This window comes from Sminthopsis crassicaudata, chromosome 3 (genome assembly GCF_048593235.1).
Source record: "Sminthopsis crassicaudata isolate SCR6 chromosome 3, ASM4859323v1, whole genome shotgun sequence".
Taxonomy (NCBI): domain Eukaryota; kingdom Metazoa; phylum Chordata; class Mammalia; order Dasyuromorphia; family Dasyuridae; genus Sminthopsis; species Sminthopsis crassicaudata.
In genome coordinates, this window is record NC_133619.1 from 254,577,356 (window position 1) to 254,595,277 (window position 17,922).

A 17,922-nucleotide genomic window follows, 5' to 3' on the forward strand; every position below is an offset into this window, starting at 1 on the left:
AACCATATCAAGGGAATTAACGGGGGGGGGGGGGGAGGAATGAGATCTCAAATATAGTACAACACTGCAATTCTCACAAGTTGGTACTATGAAAAAAATAGAGAGGAGAATATATATAGAATACACAGAAGCATATGATCACATTAGTCTGGTATTTAATAAAGCTAAAGATCCCAACTAATGCTACAAGAACTCACTATTTAAACTATAAAAACAGTTGATAAAAGTGAAACATAGTGTGGCAGAAATTAAGATATATATACCCAACATCCCACATTGTACACTAAAACAGTCCTCAAATGAATACATGATTTAGGCATAAAAGGTAACATCATCAGCAAATTAGAAGAGAATGAAAGAAATTATCTGCCAGGTCTATGGATAAAGAGTTTGTGATCAAACAAGCAAGAGGTTGCAGCTAAGACTAGAAGAAAAGTGGTAAATTGTGGGGATGGTGACTTTACATTAAGTTTCTCTGATAAAGGTTTAATTTCTAACATATGTAAATAACTGAGTCAAATTTATATGAAGAGCCCTTCTCCAATTGATAGCCAAAAAATGTAAATAGGCATTTTTCATAGGAAAAAGTTCAAGCTATCAATAACTATTCAAAAATACTTAAAATCCTTAATAATTAGAGAACTAAAAATTTAAATAACCTTGAGGTACTCATATCCATTAGTTGGCAAAGTTGACCCCAAAAAGGGAAAATAAAAAATGCTGGTAGGATTATGGGAAAACACATATCAATGCAATATGGTGGAGCTATGAATTGGTCTAGCTATTTTGGAAAGCATAACTATAGTCCTAAAGCTATCAAGGTACATATCTTTTGATCCAACAATATCACTACTTGGTCTATTCCCCAAAGACAGCAAAGACAAGAAAAGAATGCATATGTACAAAAATAATTATAAACGTCTCTTTTTGTAGTGACAAAGAACTAAACTGAGGCTCATCAATTGAGTAATGGATGATAAATGATGATAGAGATGGTTTCAGAAAAACCTGGGAATACAAAATGAAGTGAGTAGAACCAGGAGAACAATTTATACAGTAATAACAATATTGTAAAAGTAATTAACTTTGAAAGACTTAAGGACTCTGATCAATTCAATTACCAACCACAATTCTATAGATCTTATGATCAATACTGTATCTACTTCTGATAAAAAGTCGATGGATTCAGATTGAAGAATGTTTTCTTTTTCTTGCCTTCTTAATAGGAGAGATTTCAAAACAGAATATAATATAAAATTGAATTTAAAAATGAATTTCATGCAGTATGGCTCTGACCTCATCTTTCATGAGCTCTGAAATACCTTTATTTGATCATAATGTATTGTCATTCCCCTTTTTTCTCTGCCTTGCAACTTCAATCCCTGTTTCTCACCTTAGCTTCCAATCCTTTGGTCCCTCAGTTCTTTTCCAGACCAGTATACCTATACCACCTATACTTCCATTTTCCCCTCATCTTGACTATTTGCTCTATTATTTAAGGAAAAGACAATGAATTTAATTTTGAAGAACTAATAATAATTGGCATAAATAATAATTGAAACTATGGGAACTGAAGAGATCACCAAATGAATTATGCCTTATATTATCCTCTTTTCCTTTAATCTTTTATCCTATCAGAGATTTTGCTCTATTAAATCCCAATTTTGGGATTCCTCCCATAATCTACTACCTTTAGTACTATTTGCATGCTTTTGCATGATCTTGGAGACAGACACAACTGTGCAATTCCTCAAACAAGAACTCTGTTTCTTGACTCTGGGCATTTTCTCTAGTTGTCCATTATAAGCTGGAATGCTTTCCCTTTTCATGTTTTCTGGCTTCCTTGGCTTCTCATATAAAATTTCACTTAAAATCTTACCATTTAAAGGAGGCCTTTTCAAATCAGACATAATTTGAATCCCTTTCCTCTGTTGATTATTTTCTATTTATCTTGTATACAGCTTGTTTGTATATTGTCTCCTCCATAAACCTTTTCTTTTTCTTTGTATCCCAAAGCAGCACAATGTCTTACACATAGTAAACACAATATATACTTATTGTTGATTGGCTGATTCACTGAATTAGTCCAACTCTATATTGTTCTCTACGGAGACCCCTAACTCCTTTTTCCTATCAAATATCTTTCCCTATCAGACATCAGCCTGAAATTACTCCCATCCTTCTTTGCTTTTGTTTCTGCTCATGTACTATCAAATTAAGTTGGAATAAATCACAACAACTCTAATGACTAGGTCCACTACAAGTTTATGTGGTATAATTTCAATTGGGTCCTCATCCTAGCAAGGCAATGCTTTTGCATCTCTCCAATCAATTCACTATCCCACACACCACAGCAGTTTTTCTCAATGTCTTAGCCCCTTCTCAAACTTTTCATGACTTCCTCTCCCCTACCCTTTCAGTTGAGAACTTTGCTTCCAATTTCACTGAACAAATTGAGGTATTTGCCAGTATTTCTTTCTTCTCCCTATTTCCTTATCTCACATCACTAAGATGAATTCCCCATCTAACCTCTACCCCTTTCCTATAATGGAAGAGATGGTCTTTTTTTCTTACCAAAGTTAACCTCTCTACATACACAATCTCATTCTATCCTGTCTTTTCTAGTAAGCATTCTTCCTCTATGACCCTTGTTTGCTAATTAAACTTCAATATCTCACTAAATATTTGCCTATTGCCTACAAACATGTCCATGTCTCCACTGCCCTAAAACAAACAAAAAAAGAAACCCTCATCAGATTCATTCAACCCCACTAGCTGGTATCCTAACTTTCCTGTTTGTGGCTAAATTCCTTGAGAAAGATCTGTCTACATTGATGTCTTCACTTCCTTTCCTCTCACCCTCTTCTTACTCTATAATTTGACTCCTGAATCATTATTCAAATGAAATTGCTTTTTCCAAAGTAACCAAAGATCTCAGTTGTCAAATCTAATGACTTTTTTTTCAGCCTCTTCCTTCTGGCTATAACTGAAGCTTTTACATTGTCATCATTCCCTTCTCTTGACTAATCTCTTCTGTATGGGTTTTTGTAACATTCATCTTTCTAAGAATCCAGCCATTCTGGAGAGCAATTTGGAACTATGCCCAAAAAGTTGTCAAACTGTGCATACCCTTTGACCCAGCATTGCTGTTATTGGGATTATATCCCAAAGAAATACTAAAGAGTGGAAAAGGACCTGTATGTGCCAAAATGTTTGTGGCAGCTCTTTTTGTTGTAGCTAGAAACTGGAAGTTGAATGGATGTCCATCCATTGGAGAATGGTTGGGTAAATTGTGGTATATGAAGGTTACGGAATATTATTGCTCTGTAAGAAATGACCAGCAGGAGGAATGCAGAGAGGCTTGGAGAGACTTAAATCAACTGTTGCTGAGTGAAATGAGCAGAACCAGAAGATCACTATACACTTCAACAACAATACTGTATGAGGATGTATTCTGATGGAAGTGGAAATCTTCAACATAAAGAAGATCCAACTCACTTCCAGTTGATCAATGATGGACAGAAATAACTATACTCAGAGAAGGAACACTGGGAAGCGAATGTAAATTGTTAGCACTACTGTCTATCTACCCAGGTTACTTATACCTTCGGAAGCTAATAATTAATGTGCAACAAGAAAATGGTATTTACACACATATATTGTATCTAGGTTATATAGTAACACATGTAAAATGTATGGGATTACCTGCCATCGGGGGGAGGGAGTGGAGGGAGGGAGGGGATAATTTGGAAAAATGAATAAAAATAAAATAAAATAAAATAAAACACCCCCCCCAAAAAAAAACCATTCATCTTTCTACTTATCTGAGAGTTCTTTCTCTATGTCCAGTACTGGACACCTATGTAATATCTACTTACTCTACAGGTTATACTATGTATCTTGTCCAGGTCTTTATTCTCATCTCCTTCTATATGATTTTACTTGATGTTCTCATCAGTTTCCATAATTTCAATGATCATTTCTTTGCTGATTACTATTAGTTCTTCCAAACTGAATTCATTGTCTTTTCCCTAAAATCTCTGTCTCTTCCTAATTTCCTTGGTATTGTGAATGGTACCACAATCCTCTCAATCATCTAGATCCCAATTCAGATGTCATCCTTGACTCCTTACTCTCTCTCACTTCTTCACATCTAATTAGCTTTTCTTCTATTGTTATTTTCTCTTATATACTGGGTCACTGCTATCACCCTCATAAAGGCAATCTTCCCACATCCAGCTATTTACTGAAACTCTCTTCTTCATTTCTTCTTCCTAAGCTTCCTTCAACTATAGGTAACACCTCAATTTCTCAAGAAACCTTTCCTACTTCCTTCCATAATTCTTAGTATTTTTTCTCTGAAATTATCTGCTTATTTATCTTTTCTATGTATTGTTTGCAAATTGTTGTTTGCATGTTACCTTTTCCAGTAGATTCTGAGTTTCTTGAGAGAAGAGATTTTCCTTTCTTTTTTTAATCAAAAAATATTTATTAAGTGCCTATTAGGTGTGAGACTAGACTAAGTACTGAAGATATAATATATATATATATATATATATATATATATATATATATATATATATATATATACACATATACACATGTATACACACACACACACACACACACACACATATATATATATAAGGAGGAGAAGGCAAGACCATCCTTGCTTTCAAAGAACCATCCCTAGCTCTTAGCACAATGCTTGGCACTAATAGGCATTTAATAAACATGTGTTGATGGACAGCACACCAGCATTATTTCTCCCTGGTGTGTCCCTCATCCGTAAGTTGTCAATCACTTCCTACTTACCTCATAGTGTAAACATGACAAAAGCACTTTATAAAAAATAAAACATTATTACTATACTTACATATTGCTATATATCAGCTTCACTTTCTGCTGGCTTCTTTTACTCAAAACAATGCATAGTTTTGAAAGTTTGGCAAATATCCAGTCTCTGAAGCTGGCACTGCTAATTCTTAAAAATAAACCATAGAATAAGGTTTCCCAGATTTTTAAAATTTAAATTAGATCCTTTGAAGTCAACCAGAAATGCCAATGTAGGAGATTCTTACAACTTATTAACACCAAAGGGAGTGAGGATATAGATGAAAACTATATCCTTTATATTCTGCCTCAAGGGTTTGGGGATCGTCAGTAGGATTTTTTTTTTGTGTTTTTTTTTTTTTTTTACTAAGCTTTTTAATTAATGGATAGGCTCCATCTCAAACACACTTACTGAATGATGGAAATGGAACTTGGGCATATGATTACTTTTTAATCCAGCCCTTAGACTTGCTCTTATAGTGAGGCTATTGCTAATTGGCCATGGACACCATCAAATATATTACAAAAAAAGCTATAACTAACTGGTCCATTAATAGAAGAATTCTTTTACCATAAAATTTGGGAAATGTCAGTAAGACAGACAAGCATACAGTTTTGGATATTTATTATTGGTTTGTGAACATCTGGTAAAAGCCAGTTTGACAAGATCTAAAAACTAGCCAATAATTCATTTCTGGGTCTCCAGAGTTAATTGTTCAACTCTTGCTGACAAAACATTACTTTCTTTACTTGGAGAGCTGGTCTTTCCAGAGTTAAAGCTTCTAAATTAGCCCTGTAATGCTTCAAAATAGCTAGAAGGCGAAAATGATTAGAGCAGCAAATAACAGTTTTATACTTCCATCTATCCAATTAAAAACAAGTTTCAAAATAGAAATATTGTAGCTTATTCAAAACAAAATATTACCCAGTGACTAAATATAAACAGCATATAAAACATTAATGTATCTAAAAATGTCTTTTGGCCTTCTTTATTGTTGAGCATATCTAGCCAGTTCAAATGCTACTTTACCCTTTGGGGACAAATCAAGGTTCTCTCAGATAGTCAGAATAGAAAACAAGATTCTGAATAGGTGTTTCTCTCTTCTACTAATGATCCAAATTCACAAGTACTCCCTCTCCCCCCTCTTCCCTTCCTCCTTCCCTCTCTCCCTTTTTTTTCCTTCCCTTTCATTTCTCCCTTTTTCTCCCTTTCTCTCCCTCTCTCCTCTCTCTCCTCCCCTGTCTTAGATAGCTTTGATTGCATTTTTCTTTTATCACAAATAGCCTGATTAATTTTAGGTATTAATATACAGGCCTAATCTCCTAGATTAAAGCTTCTTAAACTACAAAGTCATGATTTATAATCAGTAAATGTTTGATTTGTATACCTATTTTATATACCTATATACCTGGGGTTACATAAAAATTTATTGGGAGAATAAGGGTTGTGAGTGGAAAAAGTTTAAAAAGCCTTGTCCTACAAGACTTACTTTCAATAAGTTCAGTTTTATATACCCTCCAAGACTTAGTAGAACATCTTTGAACTTTTAAACACAAATGTTTCAAATGTCGTTGCAAAAATCCTATTCCTGATGTCTTATCATGGTGTGAAGGTAATCTTGGCCATGCATCAAAGACTATTCATACCAACATTGGTGGTCCAGCTGACACTTCAATGTTGGAAAGGTTTCCAAGAATGATTCTACTGAGAGAATCCTTTTACTGCTTTTTTTTTCCCAAGAGCAGTCTAGCTAATCATGTAGAGACACATCACCAATAGCTTAGCTACATGGAGGTAAAATTATTTTGCCATGATGAGCAATGAAAGATAAAAGTTTTTAAATTAATGGCTTTAAGTCCTGTGTTCTGCCTTTGCAGGGAAGTGGCAGAGCAATGTGGAAAGGGGGAAAAGATTGCGAAGAGTCAGATTTGAGACTAGTAAGAATTTTTAATTTGATGGCATTCAGTGTTTGGCTTTCATATAATGATGAGAATGAAAACACAGCTGGAAGAACTAAATCCTATTAATTGTGATATTATTGATATGAATGAAATCAGAAGAAAGATGCAGACATATGGGTAGTTTGAGATTTTATTGTATGCCCCAAATCTATCAAAAAATGTATTGGGCATTTAGTCATCATATATTGAAGGATGACTATAAGTACTTATAAAAAAGATCATGAAGATAATTGCTACTTATGCATCAGCATCAGTTGCTTTAGAATGAAATGGTAGCGAAGTTCTAGGAAAAATCTTATAAAGCCCTCCAAAATCAAATTAAATCAACATATGTTCTCAGCAAATTCAATGCAAAGGTAGGTAAAGATGAAAATAGGAAGAAATATATAGAAAAATATGATTAAAGAAAAATGAGAGGCCAAAAACTTATACATTATATAGGAGATTATATCATGAACACTTTCTCCAAAAAAAAAAAAAAAAATAAACCCAAAACAAAACACTACTGGACATGTGAAATACTGAACAACAATAAAAAGAATGAAAAATAAATTTTAACAAACAGAAAGACTTATGTCTGTGGGAATTATTACTGAAATAACTTCCTAAAGTCATCAGAGACATTGGCTCAGGGATAAAATTAGAATTGACAATAAGGAAATGAGAAAGCAATTAAAAAGAATTAACATTGAATAATTTTAAAAGCAATTGAATATAAAAACTGGACATTGGCAAGAGAAAAGCTATCAATACTAACTAGAATAATTTCATCCAGGTGTTAAATGAGTCGGCTAAAAAGAGACCAAAAGAAATAGAAAGCACTTCAGTCAACATATGTGATTTATTTGCCAAATGGAGAGAAATATTTGTCAAAGTTAAAAGAAAAATTCATCTGTACAATCTTTTGAATAAGGTTTTATCCTTATTCAATGGACAATCTTGGGTTTTATGAGGGCATCTCATAAAGCAAAGAAAAATAGGGAAGCATAAAACTAGTCAAAAGAAAGCATTCAAGATATCCAATTAATCACAATATTTCAAAGGAATTAAAGGATAAAAATGGAAAAAAAAAACCCAAAAGAATGAAAGAAGAAAAATGGAAAAGATTTATGAAAATATTTTTAAGACAATCCTGTTTCTCCAATAAGGACAATGGAACCATCACAGACCCTAACCTTGCTATCATTAAAGTACTTATATAATAAATAGAAATGGCATTAAAATGAACAATGATAGGAAGAGAAATCAAACTGGATCAAGTATAAGTAGAAGAGATCCATGCTGGATATGATATACTTATGAGGCCATTAAGAGAGTAGAGATACAAAAACTATGGAGAAAAAAATCTGATAACTTATTGATGCAAATTTTAAAAAGATGACTGAGAAAACATTAATGCTCATTGACTAATGTGCCTTCACGTCTATATTTACAAAATTTTTTTCTGAGAATAATTTAGATAAGAAGTAATAACATCCTTTAAGAAGACACCAATAGAGAACAAGTAGACTTTCACAAATGTTTTTCAACAATAGAAAACATCTGTTGGATTTGTTATTTAGTCAATTAGTCATGTCTGATTTTTTCTGATCCCATTTGGAATTTTCTTGGCAAAGACATCAGAATGGTTTGCTACTATCTTCTCCAGCTCATTTTACGGATAAGCATAAGGAAATTAACATACAACTGTAAAAACTAAAAGTATATTTAAGGCATTATAAGGCATTGCATTTACAATGACAATTTTATTTTATTTGAAAAGAACCAAAATTAATTACATGGAGAAATAATAGCTCATAGTAACGATGACTTAAGATTTACAAATTATTTTCCCTCAACTATGAACTGAAGAAAAAGGCTGAAAACTCCCACACTACACATCCTTAAAACTGGATTGAAGCAAAACTACTAATTCATAAGAATTCCCATTTACAGTATATTGACTTAGTTTTAAAAAGTAATGTTATTTATGTTTTGCTGTATTTTCATTTATTCAATCATTTTCCAATTACATTTTAACTTTGTTTGTCCTGGTCAGGGGACACCTCTGCCTTATACCACTATGTTAGTTATTTGCAAAAATAAAAGGAGAATATTTTTGTTGTTTCATTTTTTTGCTTAAGGCTTGTTATGAAATCCTCCTGTACCTAGCCAATCAGGGAGGCATACAAGCTACCTATTCTTTATTATATTAGCTCAGCTTACCCATGAGCACTTGATACTCTTCCAGTTGTTTAGATCTAACTTTATTTGTGTAAAAGTGTTTTGTAATTGTCTTAGCACATAGACTCCCAAATATTTTATATTATCTATGGTTATTTTGAATGGAATTTTTCTTTCTATCTCTTGCTGCTGTTGGTAACAGAAATGCCAGTGATTTATGTGGGCTTACTTTATACCTCGTAACTTTGCTAAAGTTGCTAACTGTTTCTAGTAGTTTTTTAGTTGATTCTCTAAATATACCATTATACATATGGAAAGAGTGATAATTTTGTTTCCTCATTACCTACTCTGACTCCTATTTTTTCTTTTTTTTTTTATTGCTAACATTTCTAAAACAATATTGAATAGTAATGATGGCAACCTTCTTTCACTACTGAGCTTATGGTTTATCCCCATTACATGTGATGCTTTCTGATGGTTTTAGATAGAAACTATTTTTCATTTTAAGGAAAACCTTATTTATTCCTATGCTTTCTAGTGTTTTTATAAGAATGGGTGTTGTATTGTCAAATGAAAAACTGTCTATTCTAACTTGAGGTTTAAAATATGAATATTGCCTTCAGAAAAGGTGAGGGTTGTACATAGTGAAACTTTACCAACCCTGAAGAAAAACCAATCTCTCATTGTTTCCTGTCAAATGTTTTATAAAGATGATTCCTATGAAGAATTTATTCTCTTTATTTAAGATAAATTATCTCATTTTGCAATTCTTGTAGAAATCTTCACCTAATAATTAGAAATCACCACAAAGTAGCCAAAACTTTGAATAAGTAATATTTTGGTCATTCGTGTGGAATGGAAAAAGTTGCATTCAGGCAATTATGTCAAAGAAGATAAAATATAACACTGAAAGCAAGCCTATTAATATTTATAGAATTAGGTATACTAACTCAAGGAAGCTTACTTAACCACTGCAAAATTAAACTTTCTGCAAAATTTATCATTTCTGGATCACTGAAAGATTAAATGACTTGCTCAGACATAGAGCCAATAGGCCTCAGAAGCAGAACTTGATCCCAAGTCTTCCTGAACCCAAGGCCATACTGTCTTTCAATATTATCATCCATCATCTTACCCCAAAGAATTACATACAATTTTGTACTATCAGTGAGACTTGGAGGAAGCAATTTAATTAATGAAATGGGAGTAATTTTCTCATAAAAACAAAATTGAAAAGAAGTGGAGTACTACATGATAAGTAAGTCAGTCAATACAAATTTATTAAGCATCTACTATGTGCCAGTGTTAATACCTGGGTAGACAAAGAAAGGTGCTCAAGCTACACATAGTCTAATATGGGAACCATATAAACAACTATGTTCAAGCTACATACAGAATAAATTGGAGATAATCAAGAATTAAGGAGTTAGGTGAAAAAAGATTACCCATAATATGGGATTTTAGCTAATACTTGAAGGAAGCCAAAAGAAGACAGGAAATGGAAATGAAGAGGATAAGAAGTCTGAGTACAGAGGAGCACTAGAGAAAAGGGGATGGAATATCTTGCTTTCGGAGGAAAAGCAAGAAAGTCATTGTCACTCAATCTGAGCATAAGAAGGAGATGTGAGGTATAAGGAGATTGGAAGATGCAGTGGGACAGGTTAATAAGGTCTTTGATACCAAACTGAAGATTTTATATTTGATCCTGAAGGTGATGAGAGTCACTGCAAGTTTATGTAGCATGACATGGTCAGACTGGCACTTTAGAAAGATCACTTTGGCAGATGAGTGAAGGATGGGCTGGAGTGAACAGAGACTTGTGGCAAGAAGACTAATCAGTAAGTTATTGCAATAGTCCAGGTATCAGGTACTGAGAATCTTCATCAGATGTCATGAAGGTAAAATTGACAGGCCTTGGCAACACATTGGGATGGGGTGGAATGGGATGGGATGGAGGGAGTAAAAGTAAAGAATAGAGGATGATACTTAAGGTTAAGAACTTAGTTATTCCTCAGTATAGGAAAATTGGGAAGAGGAAGAGTTTGGGAGAAAAACTTATCATTTCTATTTTAAACATCTGAGTTTTAAGGTATCTATATGACATCCCATTGGAGATAAAACTGGAAATCAGCAGAGAGGATAGAAGTTGGATAAGCATATTTGAGAATCATCAGCATAGAGACATTGTTTTGAGGATAACTGATGAATTAGATCATCAAATGATGTAGCATAAAGGAAGAAAGAGGGCCCATGACAAATCCCTGTGGGATAGTTATTTGTATGGAATCTGACCTGGATGAAGATCCAACAAAAGAGACTGAGAAGTGGTCAGACAGGTAGAAAGAAGAAAAGCAGGAGTGTCATGAAAACTTAAAATAGAGTATCAAGGAGAGAAGAATGATACTTCCAAAAGCCAAAAGAAGTCAAAGAGGATGAGGACTAAGAAAAGGTCATTATATTTAGCAATTAAAAGATCATTGGTAACTTGAACAGAACAGTTTTGGTCGAATGATAAAGTTAGAAGCCAAACTGTGAAAATTAAGAAGAGAATGAGAGGAAAGAAAAAAATAGGTATCAATTGTAGATGGCCTTCTCAAAATGTCCAGCCACAAAAAAAGAGAGAAGAAATATAAGATGGATGATAATAAATGAAGTTTTTTTTAGGATGGGAAAGATTTGGGGCAAGTTTGTAAGTAATAAGGGAATAATTATAGTAAATAAGGAGAAAGTGAAATGAGAAAGATGGGGTAATAAAGAAATAATCTGCTGATAAAGAGAGGGAATGAGACTACATCTGCAAATAGAAGGGTTTACTTTGGCAAAGGGAAGGACAACTTCTTCATGACATTCAAGAGTAAAGAAAAAGACATTGGGGAAAGTATCTGGGAAATATGAGATGATTGGGGGTTCTCAGTTGAGGATGAAATAAAGAAAAACTTAAAAAGAGTTGTACAAACCACTGTGTTGAAGGAGATGAGACATAAAAGGAAAAACAGGAAGAGATCAATGAAACTATAATGAAAAGAGGAAATCAAGAGAAGAGAACAATGCAAAGTTGAGTAAGTTCACTCTGGTATCAAGATAAGAGAGGAGAGTGTAGCCAGTAAAAAGTTGTTGTCCTTGGAAAGAAGTGAGGATGAAAGGATCAGAGACTGAAGTGAGGGCAGAGAATAGGCTTTGAGGTTGTAAGATAGAGGGAGAAGTGGAATGCCAATATAAGGGTAATTCAGAGTTCATAAACATAGAAATGGAGTATATGTGGGTGATGGCATGATTAAGAGTATGACCAATTCATTATTGTAGCTATGGTGCAGTAGAAAAATATGTAATGGGAATGAGTAATTTGGGGAATTCAGATGTTAGGATGTTTGAGGGAGTAATCTACCTGTCTGTCTGTCTATCTATCTATTTATCCCCTAATACTAGGAGAGAAATTGAAGAGGAGAAAAAGATTATGAACCAAGCACTCATTGAGGAAGGAAAGGGAGTATGATGGAGGGAGATAGACCACAATTATCAAAATTTTAAATAGTTGTTGATATAATCTGAATGAACCTCAAAGGAGGAGAGATTACTTAATGATGATGGTAGAGAGAAATCCTGGAAATGGCACTGGGAAATAAGGAGTATTCCAATTTCCCACCTTGACCAGGGAGAATGAAGAGATGTAAAATCAACAATAGAAAGTGGCAGGAAGAATTCAGGTATCGGTGAAAGTCATAAGATGAAATAAATGGGAAAGGCAAAGATTTAAGATTAAATTTGTTACCTATGGAACACATTCTAGAGAGCATAGTAGAAAGGGTGGACAGTTTAAAACCATACACTGGAGAAATTGGGTTGAGGGTAATGAGGGAGAATAGTGAAAGAGATTTTGTATAATGGCCATTGTGGATTCAGATTCACTGGAAAGGAGAGGCTACACCTAAATAGAAATTTGTTAATTGTTGCAGAATGAATTTGAGAGAAAAATGCTGTAGTGTTTGGCAACTTGAGGGAAGATGACCAGGAGAGGAATCTGAGAATAATATTCCTCCCTTATCTCTACAAGTAGGCCAGGTCAGAAGATAAGTAGAAGGAGTGGAAAGGCATGACATCTCTGTTCTTTGCAGACAGGAAAGGTCCCCAGTAAACAAGAGACCAGTCTAAGGAAATCACACAAAATAGAAATTTGAGGTTGGATGCATAATCAGTCAACAATGCTTTAGTGAGGTCCTATTCTGTACCAGGAATTGTACTCCTAGTTGTAAATAGTAGGTTGAAAGCCCAATGAATCAATAGGATGAAGTGGCAGCCAAAAAAGCTAATGCAATCCTGGACTGGATTAAGAGAAACATGGCTTCCAGAAATAGGGAGGTTATAATCTTATTGTACTCTGCCCTCCTCAAAAATTAACTGGAATACTGTGTTTAGTCCTTAGTGCCAAAATACAAGGTTATTGATAAGCTGGACAGAATCCATAAGAATGAAATCAGGATAGTGAAAGGATAGATTCCAAGGAACTGAAAAAATTTAACTTAGAGATTACTCAGGAGAGACAAGAAGGTTGTATTCAAGTATTTTAAAAACTGGCAGATGGAGAAGGGCATATCCCTTATCTTTTTGGCCCCTAAGGGTAAAACCAAGAACAATGGGGCAAAGTTGCAATATTAACTTGAAAGCAAGAAAAAAGTGCTTCTTCCAGGGAGTAGATCCATGCCCTACCCCTTCTTCTACATACATACACACACACACACACACACACACACACACACACACACACACACACACACACACACACTTTAGAGTTCTTCCAGTAGAGATTTGGCTAAATTATCAGATATTTTTCTACTGGGTTGGATTCTATTTGGGCTGGATTAGTTGTCTGCTGAGGTCCTTTCTGACTCAAAATTCTACGATTCTGTGAAATTCATGATGCTGATGAAGCTATTGAGAAAAAAATATAACAAGAAAAAAGAAGAAAAACGAAGAAAGAACTTTGGGAAATACCCAAATTTAGGTTTCTATCCACAGTGGGAACATGACAGCATATATAGACTAAAGCTTCTTAAACTATATGTGATCACAAAATTGAAAGTGAGGGTCACAAAATTATGATTTTTTTTATCAGTAAATGTTTGATTTGTATACTTATATACTCAAATTTACACAAAAATTTCTCTGGCAAAAAGGGGTCATGAGTGGAAAAAGTTTAACAAGCCTTGATATAGAAGATGAATCAACAAAGAAGACTAAAATTAAGTGGGTAGTAGAACAAAGAGAAAGATCAAAAAGATTCAGAGAGGAGAAAGCATTCAGTACAAAACACTGAAGAGTCAAATGTTACAGAGTAGTCAAGAAAGTTAAGGTCTAGAAAAAGCCCATATCAATTGAATAGATTATTGGTAACTTTGAGATAAAACCATGTTGTAATGGGTCAATGAGTTGAGTGAGTGTAGAATAAAAGGAGAGTAACCAGCTTTTTAAAAAGTTTGACTAATAAAGGGAAATGAAATAAAGAATGATACTTTGAGGGAATGGGAGGGTCTAATAAAGAGTTTTTTAATCTTTTTTTTTTTTTTTTTGGCTGAGGCAATTGGGGTTAAGTGACTTGCCCAAGGTCATACAGCTAGGAAGTATTAAGTGTCTGAGGCCAAATTTGAACTCAGATCCTCCTGATTTTAGGACTGGTGCTCTATCCACTGTGTGACTTAGATGCTCTGTTTGTTTTGTTTTGTTTTGAAAGAAATGAAAGCAATGATGATTGGGAGTGTAGAGGCAAATTTGCATACCTGAGAAACACTGACCTCAAACTATTAAGCCAACAGTACTTTGAGGCAATACTTGTGCAAGATATGCAAGATTTACCATAAAGTGTGGAATAATGTCCTTTCCCAAACCACATCCTTATACCTTGTTCTTGCTACTTCAGTTGGGGTATCCTTATTAAACCTAGAGATTCTCCCCAGTAACTCATTGATGCATGATGATCATGTATCATGATCAGTAATTCATAATTGAAACCCACAACAACAATAATAATAAACTACCATGTATACATTGCTTATGATGTGCCAGGTACTATACTAAGTACTTTATAATTATATCTCATTTGATCTTGACAACAACCCTCAGAAGAAGGGGCTTTTATCTCCAATTTTAAGATGAGGAAACTGCAGCAAATTGGGCTTAAGTGACTTGTCCAAGGTCACAGAGCTATTAAGTATGTGAATGAATTCAGGTTTTCCAGCCCTCTATCCACCAAGCTGCTTAGAGTACAAAGATTTTAGTTTTTTCCAAAAATTTATATCTTTTTCCCCAGTAGAACCCTATAGAAGTTTATTAAACCATGCTTCTTATAGCACTTAAACAGAACAGCTTTATCCAAGCTAACAATGGAGTTGCCAAATTAAACATAGTAATAGATCAAACCTTGACATGGTAATGTGCATCCAATAATATGTTTGCAGGTTTGAGATCCAAATGAAGGAGTGGTGGAGACATGCAGTGCAGGAAATTCATGCCTACTGCTGTCTCATGGATGATCCGAAAACGGAGTTCCCATGGTAAAGGTTCCGAGGCCAGTAATTTCTCTAGTGATCCAGTTTCCATGTATTCCATGACCAATCCAACAGGTTCTCTGCAAATGCCATAAACAGGCAAAATGTAGCGAAACTTGGCCATTTCCATCTTCTTGGCTTCTTCCAAAAGTTCCATACGCTCTCTGAAAAAGAAATTTGGAATCTCAATTGAATTACACTGAATAAGCATTTTATGAGCTTACTGCATAATACAAAAACACTGCAGTAGATACTGAAAATCTCCAACCAAAAAAATAAGCCCCTGCCATTCGAGGAGTTTATTTGGCATTGGGAATATAAATGTGCTTGTGTAAGTAAATACAAAATAATTTGAGATAACTTTGAAAATGATTGAAGGATTCTAAGAAGCAAAAATAAGAGGGAATACTTTCCACATATTGGAAGAGAGACTATGATACAAGGATATGTAGAGTAGACACAACAAATTTGAGAAATAGCAAATCAGTCCTGTCATGAAGTATGTGTCAAGGGCTTACCATATGCCAGGTGTTGTGCAAAATTCTGGAGAGGGAAAGAGGGAGAGAGAGAGGGAGAGAAAGAGAGGGAGAGAAAGAGGGAAAGGGAGAGAAGGACAGGGAGGGAGGGAGGGAGGGAGAGAGAGAGAAGATGAAAGATAATCAGAAAGGTAATTTGAAAGGGAAAGACATTAACACCTGGAGATTCTAGGATGTGGATTTAAGCTGAATCTTGAAGGAAATCAGGGAAACAGGTGGAGGTGAAGAAGTAGAACTTCCAGACATGGAAGACTGACAATTGCAAAAGCATAGAGATGGAATGTAGGAGTATGAAGAATTGCAATAGGTCAGTATGACTGGATCATAGAACATCTAGATGAAAATAAAGTATAAAAAGATTGGAAAGATTCACATAGAGTTCACATAGGAATAATCTACCTAGATATGATAATTAAACCCATGAACTTCCTTTACCACATTCCAGTTCTTCATCCTTATGTCTCACTCTAGCCTTAGAAGTCACAAACTGACCTTGAACAACATCTCCCAGAACTTCCATTTAAGAGTAGCACCAGTAGAAGTCATGTCTTATTCCTCTGCAATTATCTTTCTAACTTCTATCCCCATTACCTTGGGTACCTAAGTCCTCTCCCTACCCTCTTTTGTATCTTTTTATGTTATCTTCCCCAATTAGAAAGGAAGCTCCTTAAGGGCATGGGCTTTCTTTCTGCTTTGTATTTGCCTTCTAGATGTTTAGCTCAGTGCTTGGCACATAGTAAATGCTTAACAAATGCTTTTTGGCTGATGTACCACAGGAACAGAAAAAATCATCAAGTGAGAATTATAGTGTGAAAAGAGGAAATCCAGTATGGACTTCCATGAACTAGCAAAGAAAGGAATGATATTGAATGACAAAAGGAAAACCAGGTGAGAGTAGTAATGAAAATTTAAAGAGAACTAAATTACCAGATGTCTAATAATTTGGCAGATGGTTGTTTGATATGGTTGAATGATAATTTATGAAGTCAGATTGACAAGACTTTAGAAGAAGTCTGGAGATTCTGAGCTTTTTCAAATTTATCAACTTCATATGTGCCTTATCAATGGGGCTAGGGAGACGGGGAGGGAGGAAGGGAGAGAATCTGGAACTCAAAAGTTTTAAAAACAAATGTCAAAAATTGTTTTACATGTAATGGAGGAAAAATAAACTATCAAATAAATCAAGGAGTTTATCCATGAAGAGAAGAAATATAGGACAAGAATTAGTGGGGATGGTAAGATCTCAAATGAGGGTTTTTTGTATTTGTTTTCTAAGGATAGGACACAGTATGTTTGTAGGAATAAAGGAAAGGATCTCTGGATGGGGAGAGATTGAAGAGAGTGATAACGATAGTTGGGAAATTTGTTAGAGAAGAGAGGAGTTGTAGAGAATAAGGGGGGCATACAGAGACATTGGCAAGAGACCACATCTGCATCTAAGGTTAATTTGAGTAAAATAGCAAGTAGAGGTTGAGATATAAATGGTTATAGAGAAAGTATTATAAATTCTGAAAAGTAGAGAGCTAGACTGTGAGGAACTTTAAATATTAATCTCCATAGTTTGTTATAAAGTAACAAAGTAGAAAAGATCTATATTTATAGTAGTTCTTGATATAAAGGCAAAAAAATTGGAAACTAAAAGAGGGTGTCCCTGTTAGGAAATTGAACAAATATGAATGTGATGAAATATGCCACAGTAAGAAATAATGAAAAGAACATTTGAGAAGATTTGTATCAATTGATGCAGAGTGGAATGAGAAGAACAATTAGAATATTCTATGCAATAAAAACATCATTGTAAAGACAACTGAATGACTTAAGATCTCTGATTAATTTAATGAGCAATCAATTTAATGAGCAATGATTCCACAGGAGTGATGATAAAGCAT

At 34.3% G+C, this 17,922-nt stretch overlaps 1 protein-coding gene across 1 annotated transcript in view; it reads right to left on the bottom strand.

Moving 5' to 3' along the window:
- The window catches only part of RIPK4 (receptor interacting serine/threonine kinase 4), a 64,885-nt gene that overhangs the window by 32,861 nt on the left and 14,102 nt on the right, over positions 1-17,922 (bottom strand). Inside the window, exon 2 of the mRNA XM_074300484.1 lies at positions 15,370-15,661. Coding sequence (XP_074156585.1) covers positions 15,370-15,661 — 292 coding nt within the window. The remainder of the gene's footprint in view (positions 1-15,369; positions 15,662-17,922) is intronic.